General features: G+C 46.4%; 1 protein-coding gene across 1 annotated transcript in view; it reads left to right on the forward strand.

Moving 5' to 3' along the window:
• The window catches only part of LOC137571263 (cytochrome P450 2K6-like), a 113,904-nt gene that overhangs the window by 11,893 nt on the left and 78,951 nt on the right, over window positions 1-23,060 (forward strand). The window contains exon 2 of the mRNA XM_068280142.1: window positions 16,127-16,289. Coding sequence (XP_068136243.1) covers window positions 16,127-16,289 — 163 coding nt within the window. The remainder of the gene's footprint in view (window positions 1-16,126; window positions 16,290-23,060) is intronic.

The raw sequence follows: 23,060 nt of genomic DNA on the forward strand, positions 1-23,060 counted from the left end.
ACATTCTAGTGGCTGCAGCTGTGGCGCTTTGAGTCCGCCAGGAGAAAAGCACGATATGTTATTTGTCTTTGTCTATGAAGGGTCTGATTTAGGGACCGGTATCCTGAACAGGCACTTTATGACACTGATGTATCCTTTGATGTGAATTGCTGCTATTTGATGTCTTCTTGTTTATTGAATTTTGCTGGATGAATCATAACTGTTTATGAACGTTAGTTATGTATGGATTGTCATTGAAAGTTTCCAGCATTTACACCTTTTTTACAGGTCAGGATTTGCTCCTTTTACCGCCCAAGGCCACTATCACCAGCTGCCCCCTGACAAACAGCAATCCCCCTGCCACACACACACGTTTATTGGTCCCGGTAATTAATGTGTTTAAAGATGCTTATAAAAGATGAAATTTTACTTAACAAGCAACCTTTCCGATTGTTTCGACAGTGTTGATGGTGCCAATTGACTTCAAATGGACAATTTGTGAATTGTTTTATGAATCTGTTTTGTGGATCAATTACTTCTGAAATGATTGGAATGGTTTATATTTTTTATTCCATTTATGGACCAAATCCATACTTTCCACTCTGATAGGTTGGAGCTGGGTGGAGGTCAGAGTCTCGAAAAACGGCCGATGGTCATGATGAATGCGAACTCAGGTCAAAGACAATAAACTGCCCACGTTTGCTGTTCCTTCATCCCCTGAGTCTCAAAACTTGCTCCACTGCTGCAGTTCACATGTTTGGCAGCTTATCTGCATAAGTGTGCCCGCCTGCTGCCTCCCCTTGATTCCTGCTGCCCTAGGCCATGGCTTTTGTGGCCTTGTCTGAAATCCGGGCATGCTTTTGTTACTATACAACATTATGTTTTCTGAATAAAATGGAATGTTCAACAATGAAAGCACAGTTCAGTTACTGCATGGTAGAAAACTTCCTAATAAAATACGTTGGGCATGGCTGCCATATGCTCAGGCATACATGCAGAGTGCTCTAAGAGATGATGGTTGAGACCCAGACAGGAAACTGACTAGTGCAGGGAGTAAACCAGGTACATTGTTAAAGTGAACCTCCAGACTAAAAATCTACTCAGCAGCACTGAAAATGCTTGGTGTTTCTTTAAAAAGACTTTAAAGAATCTGTACTCTGAAATTCTTACAATAAAAAGCATACCATTCTATACATGATGTTCTCCTGGGCCCCTCTGTGCTGTTTCTGCCTCACCCTGCTTCAATCCTGGCTTGTAATTGCAGTTTTTATCCAGTGTTTACAAACAAAAGACATAGCAAGTGATACGCTGACAGTAGCTCAGTGTGTGAGTCATACAGAGTGTGCAGGGGGCCTGGAGAGGGTGTGTATAGCTTCTATCCAATCACAAGCAGCACAGCACATTCCAGCTTGACTGTCTCAGCCCGACAGAGCCGACAGAGGAGAGAAGATTAGATCATATAACAGAGATAATACAGCCACTGTGCAAATTGGAAAGGCTGCCGTTAGACAGAGCACATTAGAACAGTTATAGGAACATATAGGATAGCAGAAATAAGGATGAAAATTTTGTTACAGAGTCTTTTTAAAGCCAATTTAAAAACGGCTTTTTACCTTTTATTTATGTTAGGCATGTTTGCCCCTGTTAAAATGCTGCTATCCCTCAGCAGAATGAGGATTATTTACCCCCCAAATCCTCTGGGGCACATTGCGGGGAGCGCTTCCGTGAGAGGCAGAGCTTTTGGCTGCAGCTCTGCCTCTACTCAAGTCCTTCAGCACAGATCACTGCCTCTCCCCGCCCCTCTCAGTCTTCTATCACTGAGAGGGGTGGGGAGAGGCGGCGATCAGCGCTGATTGACGCACATGGAGGCAGAACTACAGCCCAAAGCTCTGCTTCCCTGGGCAGCAAAATCCACGACCAAGAAAGTCATGGATTTTGCACAGGGGATTTGAGGGGTAAAAAAATCCTTGTTCTGCAGCGGGATAGCGGCGTTTTAACAGGGGCAAACATGCCTAACATAAATAAGAGGTAAAAAGCCGTTTTTAAGTGCCTTCAGTGTCTCTTTAACAGTTTCACAGCTTCAGAACTGTTTTTCTTACCCAAGCCTCATTTTTAGCTGCAGAGAAGAAAATGGACGGGCATTTTTCCCCTGATGCTGTGCAAAGCATGATGGGATTTCTGATGTTGTTGTTCTCTTTCTGCTGTTTCGGTGCAAATTCTTTTTTTAAAATGTTGAATTTGAGATTTGAAGCCTAGCGCACGCAGCTGGGAAGGGTGATCATTACACAGGACAGTTGGAACTGTGTCTCATGCTCCCTGTCACCTCCTTTCAACCAAACAGATGGCTGCCCCTATGACCAAGATTGCTGCCCCCATGAAATCACAAACATTTGCCTGTTCTTTTAAAACAGGGTGGGAAAGATATTATATTACCTGTCTGCTTTAATTGACATAACTAATGTAACTTAATGACAGTATGTTTAGGCTGAAGTTCCCCTTGAAGAATAGCAGTCACATGACTCCCAACATTGAAGTTAACTGGTTGTTAATATAAGATGATTTTGAGAACTATCTCACTATTGGGAGAGAGGTAAGAAAGGCTAATTAGATTAAAAATCCTAGATTGGGGCTTTGAGACTTTTAGGGTTGGTTCCCATGAGCTTCTGCTGAATTTCTGCTTAACGTTTTGTTCAAATACTGTGTTGTTGTTGTTTTTTTTCAAGAATGCCAGCATTCAACAGCTTAGCTTTTAACGGCTTTTGAAGGCTTTTAATGGCTTTCAGGAGAGCTATGCATTTTCTGGGCTTTTGGTGGCTTTAACAGGAAGTATATGGAAAGGCTGGGTTTTTATGGGCTTCCTTTGGCTTTTATAGGCTTTCATTGGCTTTCAGTGGCTTTTGCTGGCTTTCAAACGCCTTCTAGAAGCTGCATGTTGCTTTTGAGATGAGACGAGAAGCTGGGATCACCTGCTAGGCTTTCATGAAAGCCTGCAAAAGCTTGTACTAAACGCTCCCATTCACTTACATGGGAGGGAGGTAGATCCCTAAAAACGTTACTTTTAAAACGCTGCGTTTAATGCCAGCAAAACGTCTGTGTGAACCAACCCCTATAGAGGTCCTCATGGTCCCAGTTTTCAGAATTCTCAAATGAAGTGTCACATTAACAAGGAACTATACTAAATATAAAGTAATTAATACAATTGCTTATTTTATTTTTATATTTACAATATTACTTTATAACGTATTTAGTCAGTTTTTGCCTACTTTAAAATCTTCCCTCAACTCTAGTCTCCCAAAATGTTCTGGGAGGAGAATTCCATAACTAAACAGCGTAGGCTAAGCATTACTGGGTGGGCGGGGCTTCATGTAAATATACAGTAATACATAGATACAGGAAGCGTTTCTGATGCTAAAACCAAGATAATTAATGTTAGATTAGGTATCCTGAAAAATGTATTACAATTCACTCATTCTTCTACATTCCTCTTTAAAGGGCAACTGAAGTGAGAAGAATATGAAGGCTGCCATATTTCTTTCCTTTTGAACAATACCAGTTGCCTGGCAGCCCTGCTGGTCTGTTTGGCTGCAGTAGTGTCTGAATAACACCAGAAAAAAAGCATGCAGCTAATCTTGTCAGATCTGACAGTGTCAGAAACACCTGATCTGCTGCATGCTTGTTAAGGGTCTATGGCTAAAAGAATTAGAGGCAGAGGAACAGCAGGATAGCCAGGCAACTGGTATTGCTTAAAAGGAAATAAATATGGCAGCGTTTATATCCCTCTCACTGCAGTTGTCCTTTAACTTTCAGCATATTTGTCATGCTAGGTACACACAATGCGTTTTTTTGGTCGATTTTCCATCTTGATTCCTCGCTCGATTCTCTTATCTTTTCTTATCAGTTTTCATTCACTTCTATGAGAAATCGAGCGGTAAAACGATCAAAACTTATATCGGACTTGACGGAAATTATCTATCGAACACATTTATCGAACGCAAAAATGTATTGTGTGTACCTAACATTAGAGATGGTCAGAACCTCCAGTTTTAGGTTCGCGAACCTCCGCAAACGTTTGTGAACTTGCAAACTTTTGCAAACCGCAATAGACTTCAAAGGGGGAGGGAAACTTTGAAAACTAGAAACATTTATGCTGGCCACAAAAGTGATGGAAAAGATGTTTCAAGGGGTCTAACACCTGGAGGGGGGCATGGCGGAGTGGGATACATGGCAAAAGTCCCGGGGAAAAATCTGGATTTGACGCAAAGCAGCGTTTTAAGGGCAGAAGTCACATTGAATGCTAAATTGCAGGCCTAAAGTGCTTTAAAACATCTTGCATGTGTATACATCAATCAGGGAGTGTAATTAGAGTTCTGCTTCACACTGACACACCAAACTCACTGTGTAACGCACCGCAAACAGCTGTTTGCGTAGTGACGGCCGTGCTGGACTGGTGCGCACCATGGCGAGAGTGTAGGCCGTGGTGGTTTTCAAGCCCATATGATCACCGGGCTGTGGTAGCTCAATGATAGAACAACAGTGACTGTCCAGCTGATCAAATTTGGTCTGTCCACAAAGCATTGACCTTATTATCTTGGGTGTGCCCCCTCCCCCCCCCCCTCGAGACACTCATATAGCCGTCGGTCATTGCTTCATTGTGATACGCAAGCCCCTTCACCGTGGCGAGGTAATGATCACAAAGGGGAATTGGCACATGTACATGCCTTTTTGTTTTGTTGTTGCAGCTGGCCAGCTGCAGTGCAGCCAGAAAAATTAGGCAGGCATGTACACGCACCAGAAAAATTATTATAGTGGCCGCTGCTAGCAGCGGCCTAAACAATTCGGGAATCTGCCTGGAGTCCTGGACCCTGTTGGTGGTGGCAGAGAAGGCAGTCAACCGGCCTGCGGGCAGAGATGCTGTGTGGGGACTGACTTAGTCTTGGGGCAGGCAGTCACACGGCGTGCAGGCAGAGATGCTGTGTGTGGGGACTGACTTAGTCTTCGGGCAGGCCTGAGCGTGCTTTGCAGACCAGGCATCCATGGTCAGATGGACCCTTGACCCAACACTGTGTGCCAGAGATGTCACCACTTGCCTTTCAACATCACGTTACAGTTTAGGTATCGCCTTTTTTGAGAAAAAATTGCGGCCTGGTATCTTCCACTGCGGTGTGTGGCTTTGCTTTTGTGTGCTGCTTTTCCTCAGGTGGTCACCCCATTGCAGTCTGTGCTTTGTAATCATGTGCCTTCCTAAGGTAGTTGTCCCTACGCGGGTCTTGGTCTTTCCACGGCTTAATTTTCGGTGGCAGAGAGTACAGATGGCATTGCTCTCATCTGAGGCAGACACACAAAAAATTTCCACACCGCTGAGACCTGGGGTGATGGCACTTTGGTGGTGGCGGCCGACTGAGTGTTAAGTGGGGTGCCATAATCAGAGCAGGAGGAGGAAGATATGTCACGCTTCCGTGCGGAAGCTGAAAAAGATGAGGGGTTCTGTGTTAAATAGTCAACTAAGGCCCGGTTCACACTTGCGGTGGCCCTCCGGAATCGCCGTGCCGGAGCCGCACCGCCTGCAGAACGGACGGAACGGACGCACGGCATAGCAATTAAAGCCTATGCGTCCGTTCACATGGGTCCGTTCTGCAGAACCGGAGCCGGACCGGATCCGGGCCGGATCCGGACTCCGGCCTCCGTTCCAACATGCGCTATTTTTTCATCCGGCCCCTCCGGCAGCCGTATCCGGGGCGGAGCCGGACTGCACCATCCGGCCAATACAAACAAATGGGAACCGGAGGCCGCACAACACACTGGCTGAGAAATCCGGATGTTCTACCCCACTTCCTATGCGGATTTTTGCGGCGATATTGGCTGGGGACACATGGGCAAGCATTTTGGAGTGGAGCAGCACGAGCTGGAGGTGTTGGCAGGATGTTGGCAGCATGTCGGAGGTGGAGGTGAGTGCTAACAGCAGAGGGCCTGATTCCACAGGTCCCCCTTCTGCTGACCTCCCAGACCCCAACATTTTTTTTTTTTTTTACGTTAACTTTGCCAAACGGATCCGGATCGCATCCTGATTACTACCTGATGCAACCTGACCGGATCCGGATCGGATCCGGATCAGAACCGTACGGTTCCGATCCGGATCCGGTCCGGATCCGGTCAGGTCATCCGGTCCGTTTGGCAAACAACCGCTAATGTGAACCGGGCCTAAGTCCTGACAATATTGGGGGTTGATGGCACGTGCCTTCTTCTGAACACTGTACTTTGGTCGAGGGCCGCACGAAATCACGACAGTGCGACCTCGAATAGACCTGCCAGGTGGCCTGCCTCTACCTGTTTTGTCCATATTGGGGGGGATGAAGTGAAAGGTATGCACTGACTTGACTAATACAATGTGCAGGCACACAGGTGCAGTTAACAGGTATGCACGGAGTTGTATATCACACTGCGTGCACTCACATAGGTAGGTGGGTGCACTGAAGTGAACAGGTAGGTATATGCAGTGATGGGTATAACAATGTGTACCTGTCACACACAGACAGGTACCGGACAGGCACAGTGACACTGCGTGCGCTCACATAGGTAGGTGAGTGCACAGTGAACAGGTAGGTATATGCAGTGATGGTATTACAATGTGCACCTGTCACACACACGGGTAGTCACTGAATGTGCTGGGCCTGACAGTGGCACACACATTAGGAATTACCAAGGCTGTCTATGGAACACAAGTGTCAGTGGGACACACACACAAAAAATAGATCACAAGAACAAGATTAGCTCTCAAAAGAGCTGCTGGGGGTGCTTTTTTAGCAATAAGAATCAGCAAGGAGCAAGCTAACAAGCCTACAAGAGCCTAACTAAGCTTTCCCTATGAGAGTCTGCAGCAGCTTTCCCTTCTCTTATTAATGCAGGCACACGAGTGAGTCCTAAGCCTGACACTGCCTGCTTTTTATAAGTGGGGGAGTGGCTCCAGTAGGGAGTGTAGCCTGATTGGCTACAATGTGCCTGCTGACTGTGATGTAGATGGTCAAAGTTGACCCTCATGATGCACTATGGGGGTGAACCGAACTTCCGGAAAAGTTTGCCGTTCTCCGCGATCGCGAACCCCGGAAGTTTGCCAGCGAACCGTTTGGGCCATCTCTAGATATGTCACGCTTCGTGTGGAAGCTGAGGAAGATGAGGTGTTCTGTGTCAAATAGTCAACTACGGTACGTCCTGACAATATTGGGTGTTGATGGCACGTGCCTTTTTCTGAACACTGTACTTTGGTCGAGGGCTGCATTAAATCACAACAGCACGACCTCGAACAGACCTGCCAGGTTGACTGCCTCTGGCTCTGCCTCTTGTTTTGTCCATATTGGGGGGGATGAAGAGAAAGGTATGCACTGACTTGGCTAATACAATGTACGGTCACACAGGTGCAATGAACAGGTATGCAGTGACTGGTGGTATTAAATAGCACACTGCGTGCGCTCACATAGGTGGGTGGGTGCACTGAACAACAGGTAGGTATATGCAGTGATAGGTATTACAAATGTGCACCTGTCACACACACACATACAATGAACAAGTGCAATGACTGGTGGTAATAACAATGCGTGCGCTCATGAAGGTAGGTGGGTGCACTGAACAGGTAGGTAGAGATGGCCCGAACGGTTCGCCGGCGAACGGTTCCCAGCAAACTTCAGTGGTTCGCGATCGCAGAGAACCGAGACCTTTTCCGGAAGTTCGATTCACCCCCATAGTGCATCATGAGGGTCAACTTTGACCCTCTACATCAGTCACCAGGCACATTGTAGCCAATCAGGCTACACTCCCTCCTGGAGCCCCCCCCCCCTTATAAAAGGCAGGCAACGTCAGGCTTTTCACTCACTCGCGTGCCGGCAGTAATTAGAAAAGGGAAAGCTGCTGTGCAGAGACCTATAGAGAAAGCTTAGTTAGGCTCTTGTAGGCTTGTTAGCTTGCTCCTTGCGGATCAGAGCAAGGACAAGGTCCTCCAGCTCCCAAGGCTGAGACACCAAAGTGCGCCCCTCCATCCCTCCCACCCCAGCCATGACACACTGATTGTTATTAGACTAAGAGGGCCACAGGGCCCCAACCTCCCCAACACCTTAATATCTAGTTATCTGTGTAATGATCGCTGCTGCAGCAGCTATTGCTGGAAGTAGTGCTGCAGCTCAGGCAGTTCTGATGTCTTTCCATGCAAGCTGCATAGCCTTGTCTGTCTTTCCCTGCTGTCAGCTTGTGACTGATTATCATTCACCTGTGTGGGAATCTGCATGTCTGCTCCCATTGGATGACCTCAGTATAAAGATCTGCTTCCTGCAGGGTTTCCTTGGGTTTTCATAGCTTCAGCTTAAGCCTGCCTTGCTGTCGCTTTAGCCCCCGATCGTGTTTATTGTTATAAAGATACTTTGCTGGTCTTTGCATCATATATTGGTTCATTGCCAATATATATGCATACCAGCACGTTTATTATTTTCCTTGTATTTGTGTTACGTTAATACATCAGTGTCGCTGATGTATACGTACACGAACTGTTTATATCCTGTGTGCAGTTAGTCAGCTTTCCAGCACGTTTTGGTAGGTTGCGCGTACCGTGACCACCCGTGCTGAGGTAGTTACCCTGCTCCTGGTTCTGTTTGTGGATTGCGTTCATCTCTGCGAAGAGATAACGAATCCTTCTGAATCCTGTTCTGTTACTGTTTGTGGATTGCGTTCATCTCTGCGAAGAGATAACGAATCCTTCTGAATCCTGTTCTGTTACCGTTTGTGGATTGCGTTCATCTCTGCGAAGAGATAGCGAATCCTTCTGAGTCCTGTTCCCTGTGTTACTCCATTCCTAGTCAGCGTTCCTGCTTATGTCATATATCGGTTCATTGCCGATATATACATATGTTAGTCAGACGTTACAAATAGTTTCATTGATAGCTGTAATTGTAATACGCTAGGAAAACATACTTATTGTATATTTATCTGTGTTACGTTCATCTATCTTAATCCTGCTATTTTCTGACTATCCTGTCCTGTCTTTGTGAGGCACGCCATCGCCGCATCACATTGGCTGCCTCATTCCAGTCTGTCTGGTTTTGGACGCTTGCTGTCGCTAAGTAGCCGCTTGCTAGCAAGCGTTCATTCTGTCTACCTGTCCTGATCTCCTCAGTTCTGGTTTGTGCGCTCAGCGCTACTTTGCGCTGAGACGTTATAACGAAAGCATTGTTTGTGGCTGTCAGATCTGCACCGGCTCTGTGCGCCACAATCTCCTATTGGAGTCAGTCCTCCCCTCCACTATACTAGGGATAGCCTGTTTCCTGGTGCTAGTGTGTGTACCTCCTCCACGCCAGCTCATGCGTTGCATGCTGACTGTGGAGAATACACCACCAAGCCTTACAATCTGGCTTGCAGTCACTGCTATGTATTCCCTTTTCTTATTTCTTTCTGCTTCATACACAATTAGGAATGACAGCTGAATGAATTCTGCGCCCCCTACTACACTGCGCCCTGAGGCTGGAGCCTCTCCAGCCTATGCCTCGGCCCGGCCCGGCCCTGTTGCTGATTCTTATTGCTAAAAAAGCACCCCTCAACAGCTCTTTTGAGAGCTAATCTTGTTCTTGTGATCTATTTTTTTGTGTGTGTGTCCTACAGACACTTGTGTTGCATAGACAGCCTTGGTAATTCCTACTGCGTGTGCCACATCCTGGCCCAGCAGATTCAGTGACTACCTGTGTGTGTGACAGGTGCACATTGTAATACCCATCACTGGATATACCTACCTGTTATTCACAGTGCACCCACCTACCTACATAAGCGCACACAGTGTCACTGTGCCTGTCCTGTACCTGTCTCTGTGTGACAGGTGCACATTATAATACCCATCACTGCATATACCTACTTGTTGTTCACTTCAGTGCACCCACCTACCTATGTGAGCGAACGTAGTGTCACTGTGCCTGTCCGGTACCTGTCTGTGTGTGACAGGTGCACATTGTAATACCCATCACTGCACCTCCGATTTTTGGTTTGCAAACCGTGAACGCGAACTTCGGCAACAAAATTGCAGGCCTAAAGTGCTTTAAAACATCTTGCATGTGTATACATCAATCAGGGAGTGTAATTAGAGTACTGCCTCACACTGACACACCAAACTCACTATAACGCACCGCAAACAGCTGTCTGTGTAGTGACGGCCATGCTGGACTGGTGCGCACTATGGCGAGAGTGCAGGCCGTGGCGGTTTTCAAGCCCATATGGTCGCTGGGCTTTGGTAGCTCAATGATAGAACAGTGACTGTCCTGGTGATCAAATCTGGTCTGTCCACAATGAAGCAACGACCTTATTATCTTGGGTGTGCCCCCCCCCTTCCCCCCGAGACACTAATATAGCCGTCGGTCAGTGCTTCATTGTGATACGCAAGCCCCTTCACCGCGGCAAGTTAATGATCACAAAGGGGAATGGGCAAATGTACATGCCTTTTGTTTTGTTGTTGCAGCTGCAGTGCAGCCAGAAAAATTAGGCAGCTTTAAAAATTCAGGAATCCACTTGGAGTCCTGGACCCTGTTGGTGGTGGCAGAGAAGGCAGTCAAGCAGCCTGCGGGCAGAGGTGCTGTGTGGGGAGTGACTTAGTCTTGGGGCAGGCAGCCAGTCACACGGAGTGCAGGCAGAGATGCTGTGTGGGGACTGACTTAGTCTTCGGGCAGGCAGTAGCCCTCCGGGATCCATGCCTCATTTTGATAAAGGTGAGGTACTGAACACTTTTGTGACTTAGGCGACTTCTCTTCTCAGTGACAATGCCTCCAGCTGCGCTGAAGGTCCTTTCTGATAGGACGCTTGAGGCAGGGTAAGACAGAAGTTGGATGGCAAATTGGGACAGCTCTTGCCACAGGTCAAGCCTGCGCACCCAGTAGTCCTAGGGTTCATCGCTGCTCACAGTGTCTACATCCACACTTAATGCCAGGTAGTCGGCTACCTGCCGGTCGAGGCATTGGTGGAGGGTGGATCTGGAAGGGCTAAGGTGAGGCATTGGACTAAAGAATGACTGCATGTCCGACATCACCATGAGATCGCTGGAGCGTCCTGTCCTACTCCTTGCCTGCGTGGACATGGGAGAAGGATTACTGGCAGTAATACCTTTATTGCGTTGTGCTGTGATATCACCCATCACATATTATAATGTGCACCTGTCACACACAGACAGGTACCGGACAGGCACAGTGCGTGCGCTCACGTAGATAGGTGGGTGCACTGAAGTGAACAGGTAGGTATATGCAGTGATGGGTATTACAATGTGCACCTGGCACAGTAGTAATTATACCACCAACGGGCCAAAGGCCAGCTGTGACTGACTGACAGGGCTGTATATAATGCAAGTGGGCCACACACACAAAAGAAAAATAGATCACAACAAGATTAGCTCTCAAAAGAGCTGTTGATGGGTGTTTTTTTAGCAATAAGAATCAGCAAGGAGCAAGCTAACAAGCCTACAAGAGCCTAACTAAGCTTCACAGGGTCCACAGAATTATCCGTTGCTGCCATGCGCCACTAGCTATTACGCCACTACAATAGCTATATTTTCTTGTAAAAAAAAATATTCTGAGGTGTCTGGGTATAAAACTGTGCTGTCCCAGTTGTGTATTGGACACAATGTGGGCTTCGCGACTGCTGTCCGGAACCTCCTGCTGTTGGTTTTTATTTACAGCCATGGTACCAACGCTAGGTACCATGGCCCGTTACATGCCTGCTGCCGCACATCACTCCTCCTCCTCCTGCTGCTACTGCTGTAATTAACCTCCTGCTGTCTGTGTTCTCACCGCCAGCGTCCACAGAATTATGCGCTGCTGCCATGCGCCACTAGCTATTACGCCACTACAATAGCTATATACTGTTGTAAAAAAAAAATAATCAGAGGTGTCTGGGTTGAAAACTGTGCTGTCCCAGTTGTGTATTGGACACAATATGGGCTGCACGACAGCTGTCCGGAACCTCCTCCTGTTGGTGTTTATTTACAGCCATGGTACCAACGCTAGGTACCATGGCTCATTACATTGCCTGCTGCCACACGTCACTCCTCCTCCTCCTGCTGCTACTGTATTTAACCTCCTGCTGTCTGTGTTGCCTCCACCAGGGTACACAGAATTATGCGCTGCTGCCATGCGCCACTAGCTAATATGCCACAAATTTAGCTATGCTGTTGAAGAAAAAAGTTGAGTTCTGTAAGGGAAAAAACATTGTTGGGTACAAGAGGAAGAATATGAACACAAAAAAAAGATGATGGTGGTGAAGAATAACCAGGCGAAGAAGAAGAAGAATCAGGTGAAGAAAAAGAACCAAGTGAAGAAGAAGAACCAGGTGAAGAAAAAGAAGAACCAGGTAAAGAAGAAACAGGTGAAGAAGAAGAAGAAAAAACAGATGAAGGAGAACCAGGTGAAGAAGAACCAGGTAAAGAAAAAGAACCAGGTGAAGAAGAACCAGATGATGATGATGATGATGATGATGATGATGAAGAGCCAGATGATTGAAGAAGAAGAACCAGATGATGATGAAGGAGAAGAAGACGAAGAAGAACCAGGCGAATAAGATGAAAAACCAAGTGAAGATGAACCAGAAGAAGAACCAAGTGAAGGTGGAGAAGAACCAGGTGCATGTGAAGAAGATGATGAAGATGATGGTGATGATGATGAGAAAGAAGATGGTAAAAGAAGACGGTGAAGAAAAAGATGGAGAGAAGAAAAAGGTAAAGATGGTGAAGAAGAATAAAAAAGAAATGCAGAGAAAAAGTTTTCCATCAACCTATTTAATTGTGATTTCCCTTTCAAAAAAAAATAAAAATTGCTTGAAGGCCATCCGAATTCGTGATCACGACTATTACCCGAATTCAATTACTGATCACGACTCGAATTCGATGGGCATGATCACGGCCGAATCCAAATTTGACCCGGACCCGAATTCGAATGTACTCGAATCGAATTTGGGTACATTCGAGCATGCCTGACCACACAGCATCTCTGCCTGCACGCCATGTGACTGCCTGTCCCAACACTAAGTTGCTCCCCACACAGCACCTCTGCCTGCAGGCCGCTTGACTGCCTTCTCCGCCACCACCTACAGGGTCCAGGACACCAGGCGGATTCCTGAATTTTTAAGGCCACTGCTAGCAGCGGCCGCTATAATAATTTTTCTGGTGCGTGTACATGCCTGCCTAATTTTTCTGGCTGCACTGCAGCTGCAACAACAAAACAAAAGGCATGTATATGTGCCAATTCCCCTTTGTGATCATTACCTTGCCGCGGTGAAGGGGCTTGCGTATCACAATGAAGCAATAACCCACGGCTATATGAGTGTCTCGGGGGGGTAGGAAGCACACCCAAGATAATAAGGTCGCTGCTTTGTGGACAGACCAAATTTGATCAGCTGGACAGTCACTGTTGTTCTATCATTGTGCTCCCAACAGCCCGGCGATCATATGGGCCTGCACTCTCGCCATGGTGCGCACCAGTCCAGCATGGCCGTCACTACACAAACAGCTGTTTGCGGTGCGTTACAAAGTGAGTTTGGTGTGTCAGTGTGAAGCAGTACTCTAATTATACTCCCTGATTGATGTATACACATGCAAGATGTTTTAAAGCACTTTAGGCCTACAATTTAGCATTCAATGTGATTTCTGCCCTTAACCTCCTTAGCGGTAACCCCGTGTGTGACACGGGGTAAGCCGCCGGAGGGTGCCGCTCAGGCCCTGCTGGGCCGATTTACATAATTTTTTTTTTGCTGGACGCAGCTAGCACTTTGCTAGCTGCGCCAGCACCCCGATCGCCGCCGCCGCGCGCCCGATCGCCGCTATCCGGTGCGGCGCGCGCCCCCCCCAGACCCCGTGCGCTGCCTGGCCAATCAGTGCCAGGCAGCGGCGAGGGGTGGCCCGGGACTCCCAATGACGTCCCGACATCAGTGACGTCGGTGACGTCATCCCGCCCCGTCGCCATGGCGACGGGGGAAGCCCTCCATGAAATCCCGTTCTTTGAACGGGATTTCCTGATCGGAGATCGCCGAAGGCGATCGAAGCGGGCGGGGGGATGCCGCTGAGCAGCGGCTATCATGTAGCGAGCCCTCGGCTCGCTACATGATTTAAAAAAATAAAAATAAAAAAAAACTGCTGCGCTTCCCCCTGGCGGCATTTTTCATACCGCCAAGGGGGTTAAAACGCTGCTTTGCGTCAAATCCAGATTTTTCCCTGGGACTTTTGGCGTCTATCCCACTCATTCATGCAGATGTTAGACCCCTTGAAACATGTTTTCCATCACTTTTCTGGCCAGCATAAGTGTTTCTAGTTTCCAAGTTCGCCTCCCCATTGAAGTCTATTGCGGTTCGTGGAAGTTCGCGCGAACCGAACTTTTGCGGAAGTTTGCGTTCGCGAACCGAAAATTTGAGGTTCTGGCCATCTCTACAGGTAGGTATATGCAGTGCTGCTGGGTATTACAAATGTGCACTAGAGATGTCGGCGAACGGTTCCCGAACCGTTTCCCGGCGAACCCCTCACCCTGTACTACTTCCGGGTCGCTATGACCCGTAGTAGTAGTCTGGCTGCGCCGGCGGTGCACGTCCTTGATCACGCACCAGTTGCCGGGCACTTTCTGAGCATGTGTGTGATGTCATGAGTGATGTCACGCTCATGTGCAGAGAGTGCCCGGCAACAGGCGCACGATCAAAGACGCGCACCGCTGGCCCAGCGTAGCCGTACTACTACGGGTCATAGTGACCCGGAAGTAGTACGGCCACTTAGAGATTCGCGGGCGAACTGTTCGCTCACATCTCTAATGTGCACCTGTTACACACGTACCGTGAACAAGTACAGTGACTGGTGGTATTAAATATCACACTGCATGCGCTCACGTGGGTAGGTGGGTGCACTGAACAGGTGGGTAGGTATATGCAGTGCTGCTGGGTATTACAAATGTGTACCTGTCACACACATGTACCGTGAACAGGTGCAATGACTGGTGGTATTAACAATGCATGCGCTCACGTAGGTAGGTAGGTAGGTGGACTAAACAGTGAACAGGTGCAGTGATTGCAAATACAAATGTGCAGCTGCCTGTCATACACACAGGTAGTCACTGAATGTGCTGGGCCTGGAAGTGGCACAGTAGGAATTAACCTCCTGGGCGTTATGGACGAGCTCAGCGCGTCCAGTAACGCCACAGTGCATTGCTCAGGCCCTGGTGGGTCGATTTGCATAATTTTTTTTCAAACACGCAGCTAGCACTTTGCTAGCTGCGTGTTTGTTGCGATCGCCGCCAATCCGCCACTACCCACTGCGAAAGAGGGCCCCCTTGCGCAGGCTGGCCAATCACCGCCAGGTTACGCTATGGGGTGGATCTGGACTCCCCCTGACGTCACGACGTCGATGACGTAATTCCGATCGACGCCATGGCGACAGGGGAAGCCCATACAGGAAATCCCGTTCAGAACGGGATTTCCTGTTGGATATGATTACCGGCAGCGATCAGAGGGGTGGGTGGGATAGCGGAGGGAGGGGGGAGGCTAGCTACATGTAAAAAAAAAATTAGCTGAAAAAAACCCTCCCGCGGCCGTGCGCCGAAATTAATCAAAACGCTAGGGAGGTTAAGGGGCCAAAGGCCAGCTGCGACTGACTGACAGGGCTGTATATAAATATAATGCAAGTGGGCCACACACACAAAAAAAAGATCACAAGAACAAGATTAGCTCTCAAAAGAGCTGTTGAGGGGTGCTTTTTTAGCAATAAGAATCAGCAAGGACCAAGCTAACAAGCCTACAAGATCCTAACTAAGCTTTCCCTATGAGAGTCTGCAGCAGCTCTCCCTTTTCTAATTACTGCAGGCACACGAGTGAGTCCAATGCCTGATGCTGCCTGCATTTTATAAGGGGGGGAGGGCTCCAGGAGGGAGTGTAGCGTGATTGGCTACAATGTGCCTGCTGACTGTGATGTAGAGGGTCAAAGTTGACCTTAATGATGTACTATGGGGGCGAATCGAACTTCCGGGAAAGTTTGTGGTTCTCCGCGTTCGCGAATCCCCGGAAGTTCGCCGGGAACCGTTCGGGCCATCTCTACCTAACAGCTAACATCAGGGTGGCTTTCCAAAATTCACAATCATATGCATTTTTTTTTTTCTTTTTTATTTTGCAGCTTGCTGAGAAATATGGTCCAATATACAGCCTACAGATTGGGACACAGGAGATGGTTGTCCTGTGTGGCTACGAGGCAGTGAAAGAGGCCCTTGTCAATCATGCTGAGGAATTTAGTGACAGACCAAATGTACCAGCTTTTATGGATATAAGTCCAGGACACGGTAGGCTATTCCATGGAGTTTTATATGATACTAGTTATAACTAGTCCTGCATCACACGGAAATGAAGATGTCCCTGTCAGTTTAGAGACAGGGCCTATGCAATTCTTTTTTTTTTCTGCTGAGTTTTCTCCTAGGTGATATTTCAAAACTTTCAAAAACATGATCCCATCTAGAAAACTAGACTCCCCAATTTGTCCGACAAATGGTAAAATTAGAGATTTGACAATCTGCATTTTAATCAGAATAATGGGGTAAAATGTAAATTTATTTTTGGGGGCGAAAATGCTAATTTGAAAGCACATAATGCCCACATACTAATTACAGACCACAACATGCATCCTAAAACATAGTTATATTAAAATGTTCTACCTTTTTTTCACATGCACCCAAGAGTCAATAATTTCCTTATTTATTTTCTTACTAGCTGTATGCCCGGCGTTGCCCGGGTATGTATTTGGCTAGTGTTGGCCCCGCCCACTTTTCCTAACCCTAACACACAATTACTTAATGACCAAGTATGTGAGCTTTGCGGTCTTTGGCATCAATAATTTGCAATGAAATAAAATTAATCTGATTGGATGTGGCTCCACCCCTTTTCTGAATTTGAATCCCAATCACCCAATGGCCAACTGTACCAGGTACAGGTGATTAACAGTGCAAGAATGGCAGCAATTAAATATTCCCCTTAAAAATCAATAGGTGGATTTTGATTGGCTTTGATAGGCTCCACCCACTTTTCTGAATATTAATCCCACTCACCCAGTGGCCAACTGTGCAAAGTTTGAGAACCCTACCATTAACAGTGTAAGAATGGCTGCAGTTTACATTTGCGCAATTAAATTTGTATTTTTCTCCACCCACTTATTTCCTAACATTGTTCAGGTGTGTATTTGGCTGGTGTTGGCTCCGCCTACTATTTCTAACCCTAACACACAATTACTCAATAACCAAGTTTGTGAGCTTTGCGGTCTTTGGCATCAATAATTTGCATTGAGATTAAACAAATCTGATTGGCTGGTTGTGGCTCCACCCCTTTGTCTGAATTTGAACCCCAGTCACCCAATGACCAACTGTACCAGGTTTAAGGCTTGTGCCATTAACAGTGCAAGAATGGTAGAAATTACATATTCCCCTTGAAAATCAATACGTGAATTTTGATTGGCTTTTGTAGGCTCCACCCACTTCTCTGAATATTAATCCCAGTCACCCAGTGACCAATTGTGCAAAGTTTGAGAACCCTACCATTAAAAGTGTAAGAATCGCTGCAGTTTACATTTTCTCAGTGAAATTTGCATTTGTCTCCGCCTAATGATGACCTGGCATTGCCCGATTATGTTTTTTGCAGGTGCTGGCTGCGCCCACTTTTCCTAATCCTAACACACAATTATTCAGTTACTCAATGACCAAGTTTGTGAGCTTTGCGGTCTTTGGCATCAATAACCTGCATTAAAATGAAACAAATCATAGTGGCTGTTTGTGGCTCCACCCCCTTTTATAAATTTAAACCCCAGTCACCCAATGATCAACTGTACCAGGTTTGAGGCTTGTGCCATTAACAGTGCAAGAATGGCAGCAATGAAATATTCCCCTGAAAAATCAATAGGTAACTTTTTATTGCCTTTTGTAGGCTCCACCCACTTTTCTGAATATTAACGCCAGTCACCCAGTAACCAACTGTGCAAAGTTTGAGAACCCTACCATTAACAGTGTAAGAATGGCTGCAGTTTACATTTTACCAGTAAAATTTGTATTTGTCTCCGCCCACTTATGACCTGGCGTTGCCCGCTTATGTATTTGGCTGGTGTTGGCTGTGCCCACTTTTCTAACCCTCACACACAATGAATCAATTACTCAATTACCAAGTTTGTGAGCTTTGCAGTGTTTGGCATCAATAATTTGCATTGGAATGAAACAAATCTAATTGGCTGTTTGTGGCTCCACCCCCTTTCTGAAATTGAACCCTAGTCACCCAATGATCAACTGTACCAGGTTTGAGGCTTGTGCCATTAACAGTGCAAGAATGGCAGCAATGTAAATATTCCCCTTGAAAATCAATAGGTTAATTTTGTTGACTTTTATAGACTCCAACCACTTTTCTGAATATTAATCCCAGTTACCCAGTAACCAACTGTGCAAAGTTTGAGAACCCTACCATTAACAGTGTAAAAATGGCTGCTGTTTACATTTTCCAAATAAAATTTGTATTTGTCTCCGCCCACTTATGACCCGGCGTTGCCCTTTTATTTATTTGGCTGGTGTTGGCTGTGCTCACTTTTCTAACCCTAACGCACAATTAATCAATTACCAAGTTTGTGATCTTTGCGGTGTTTGGCATCAATATGTGAAAGAACAAGAAAAGGACACCAAAATAGCATATGACCAGTAATATGTGCTGGTGACCCAAAAATAGGCCAACAACTATATATTCATGGTGATAAAATTAGATATCAATAAATTAACCAGCATGCACCTTGTCAGCAAAATAAATAGCAACAGGAACCTATAATTCCATCTCCATCGTGGCAGCACATCTTTATCCGGAATCCGCATACTCAGCGGTGTGGTAACTATGAACCTATGAACTTTATATCCCAGTTGCTGGCTGCATCTCATCTACTGCAGGTGGATGCTGATGGTTCAAAACGCTTAAGCTCTGTATACAATAACATTGAAGGCTTGCCTGTTTGCCATACTGAGGACAGTCACAGTTGCCGTTCTATCATGTTTGCATGGCTCCTACCTTGCTACAGCTGATCCCGTGGATGTGCATGCTCCACACTCTAAGCTACTGTTTGATGTACAGCACATATCAAGTAATGGAGATGTTGACGTGATATGGAGGACTGCGAATGAGTCCAGTTTATGTATTTAACTGGTGGCTACAGACGTCACATACGACTGCGATTGAGTCTACTGTTTACATGCAATTTCTACTTAAGAACTATATTCCATTCATAAGGAGTTCTGGACGTGTCCTAGTTTACATTTATCGGAGGACTGCAGCCTCCAAGAGAATTTAGTGAGGTAGTGGATGATATGGCGTTTTTTAGGGCCGTAGTGTCCCTATTTTAATTGGGTCTATGTAGTGGGTGGGTGCCCAGTTTTTGTTGATGTATATATGTGTTTTTGTATATGAAATTTTCTATATTAAAATATTTCCAGCATGCACCCAAGAGTCAGTTGTTTCCCTACATATTGTTGCTGTTTGGCATCAATAATTTGCATTGGAATGAAACAAATCTAATTGGCTGTTTGTGGCTCCACCCCCTTTCTGAAATTGAACCCTAGTCACCCAATGATCAACTGTACCAGGTTTGAGGCTTGTGCCATTAACAGTGCAAGAATGGCAGCAATGTAAATATTCCCCTTGAAAATCAATAGGTTAATTTTGATTGGCTTTTATAGACTCCACCCACCTTTCTGAATATTAATCCCAGTCACCCAGCGACCAACTGTGCAAAGTTTGAGAACCCTGCCATTAACAGTGTAAGAATGGCTGCAGTTTAAATTTTCCAGCGAAATTTGTATTTGTCTCCGCCCCCTTTTTGGTTAAGGGAATAAAACGTATCCTATACTTTATTCCAGGTAATGTACTATGTGTGTGCCAAATTTCATTTAAATCTATTCAGCCATTTTTGCGTGATCGAGTAACAAACATCCAAACATCCAAACATCTAAACATCCAAACATCCAAACATCCGAACTTTCCCATTTATTGTATTAGTAGGATATGCTGTTGACAAGGTACATATGAAGAATATTTTTGTTTTTTTAGGTTTCTATTTGATAATTTTATCGATATAACTATAGTCTCTTTTGACATTGGTCGGTCTATCCAAGCAGGGGGGTAACAATAGACCCTGCAAGGGATGCAGCAGCAGGGGGGCCCAGAAGCCATGGGGGCCCTGTCCTGAGAGACTGACAATTAAGGGCAAGAAGAAAAAAAAAACTTTCTGCTCTCTGCACAATTGTTCTAGTGACTGCATCTGCTCAGCCACTGATAAGGAATCATATGAAGTTTTTCAGACAAATATTTGTAGACAGTGCCTATTCAGTGTTCAGCAGGGTATTCTGTACAGTGCTGCTCTACCTCCTGCCTCTCTACCCCTCCCCAAGTGCTATGACTTGTAATGGTGCTTGAGTGTGGGCACAGAGAGAGAAAGCTTTGTATATTCTGCACAATTGTTTTCATGACCGCATCTCAGTTTACCTGTGCTGAAAGCAGGGGGTATATGGGGGCCCCGTCCAAAGTATTGCAGGGGGGCCCAGTGATTTCTAGTTACGCCCCTGTATCCAAGATATTTCTTTCACAACATGCATCTACTTCTCCCATGCATGGGGATACCAAACACTAATTTTTTTTTTTGCACCATACTTCATTTATAGCGGAGCAGAAAGACTACCGTATATACTCGCATATAAGCCGAATTTTTGAGCACAAAAAATGTGCTCAAAAGTGCCCCCCTCGGCTTATATGCGAGTCACCAAAGTGTCCAGTCCAGGGCTGCCTGTTTTTGTCCCCACCCGAGTGGCCGTATGCGTTCAGGCTTGCCTGCCTTTGTCCCCCGAGTGGCTGTGTGCAGGCTCACCTGTTCAGGATCGGGTCCTGCAGGATCCATGGGTGATCGCGCTGGAAAGCGGGACATGAGCTCCTCCACTTGCGGGTCCCGCTTTGCCTGCACGTGGGTGGCCAGGGCGCTTGAAGAATCCGATCGGGGAACAGAGAGGAGAGAGTGCATCAGAGAGAAGAGAGCGAAGGACGAGCGCTGCACCATTCAAATCACTGTGTGCTCGTCCATTCGTCACCGCCGCACCGCGTCACCATGAGCAGTGTCCCACATATGCTTCGCCCATTGGCTGGAATTCCAGCCAATGGGCGAAGCATATGTAGGACACTGCTCACGGTGACGCGATGCAGCGGTGACAAATGGACGTAGAGCGCACAGTGATTTGAATGGTGCAGCGCTCGTCCTGCGCTCTCTCCTCTGTGATGCACTCTCTCCTCTCTGTTCCCCGATCGGATTCTTCAAGCGCCCTGGCCACCCACGTGCAGGCAAAGCGGGACCCGCAAGTGGAGGAGCTCATGTCTCGCTTTCCAGCACGATCACCCATGGATCCTGCAGGACCCGATCCTGAACAGGTGAGCCTGCACACAGCCACTCGGGGGACAAAAGCAGGCAATCCTGCACACACGGTCACTCGGGGGGACAAAAGCAGGCAGGATAGCTGTCCTGTGAGAGCAGGGAAAAAGTAGGCTGGACAGATGTCCTCTATCTTTATGAGCTACTGGTAAGCACTGGGAGCAAGTAGGCATGACAGTGCTGTGTGTGTGTGTGTGTGTGTGTGTGTGTGTGTGTGTGTGTGTGTGTGTGTGTGTGTGTGTGTGTGTGTGTGTGTGTGTGTGTGTGTGTGTGTGTGTGTGTGTGTGTGTGTGTGTGTGTGTGTGTGTGTGTGTGTGTGTGTGTGTGTGTGTGTGTGTGTGTGTGTGTGTGTGTGTGTGTGTGTGTGTGTGTGTGTGTGTGTGTGTGTGTGTGTGTGTGTGTCCGTGTCCACAGCCACCTGTCAGCCTCATAACTGCTATACTATATTATCTTGTGCTCCTACATGTACCATTAATAGATCTTATTACAGTGCTGCAGACATCTGTTCCTTGCATTGCGCATAGAGGTGATAGCTTCATTTTGGGTGGTTGTTGCAATTAATTTGGGGGTTATAGAAACCTTATGCCAGTTGTACTGGAGTGATTCTTGCATTTCACATGGGGTGATTATTTCATTTTATATAGGGGTGGCTGTTGCAATGTCCTACCCTCGGCCTATATGCGAGTCAATCACTTTATCCTGATATCTGAGGTGAAAGTTGGGGGGTCGGCTTATATGCGGGTCGGCTTATATGCGAGTATATACGGTAATTCCCCAGAATAGCCCCAAAAATGACTCATCTAGAAAACTAACACCCACAACATATTCAAGAAGGGGTATAATTAGAGATTTGACCCGCTAGTCTTTTCTCAATTTTGAATAGTAAAATGCAAAAATTAATTTTGGGGGCAAACATGCTAATTTGAAAGTACATACTGTACACCCTAAGGCCTCTTGCACACTGCAAGCGATTCAGATTCCGATTCCACTTTTTAATCTGTTTTTACATCCGATTCCGATTTGCAGTTTGCTCCCTGCACAATGCAAATCGGAATCTGAATCGGATATAAAAACATTAAAAAGCGGAATCTGAATCGGAATCGCTTGCAGTGTGCAAGAGGCCTAAAACATGTTCCTCAACTTCTCCCGTGAATGGAGATACCAAATACCAATAACTCGTCGCATTGTTGGAGAACTGGGGGGCCCGCAATCGACTGAGCGCATTTCCATGGACTGAAAGTCCAAAGCAGAATTTTTGCACTATAGTTCAGTTATAGTGGTGCAGAGGGTCCAAGATACCTGGATATCCTCAAAATGACCCCATCTACAAAACTAGACCCCCAAATGTATTTGGCAAGGGGTTTAAATTGAAGGATAACTCCACGCAAATATAATTTTATAAACGGGGAGAAGGCATGTGTAGCGGGCTCTCCTCATCTGTGGTGGGCCGAATATTCGCACATGCGAAACCTCGTATTGAAATTCGCAATTACGCATCGTAATCGTAATGCAAAACTTCAGGGAAATTCGTAATTCATTTTGTATGTAATATAAATTTTGTGTAATTTGTCGCATAATTTTCGTAAAAATTTCACCTAATTTTTTTGCCGACTTTAGTGGTTAATTACAA

Source organism: Hyperolius riggenbachi, chromosome 4 (genome assembly GCF_040937935.1).
Source record: "Hyperolius riggenbachi isolate aHypRig1 chromosome 4, aHypRig1.pri, whole genome shotgun sequence".
Lineage (NCBI taxonomy): Eukaryota > Metazoa > Chordata > Amphibia > Anura > Hyperoliidae > Hyperolius > Hyperolius riggenbachi.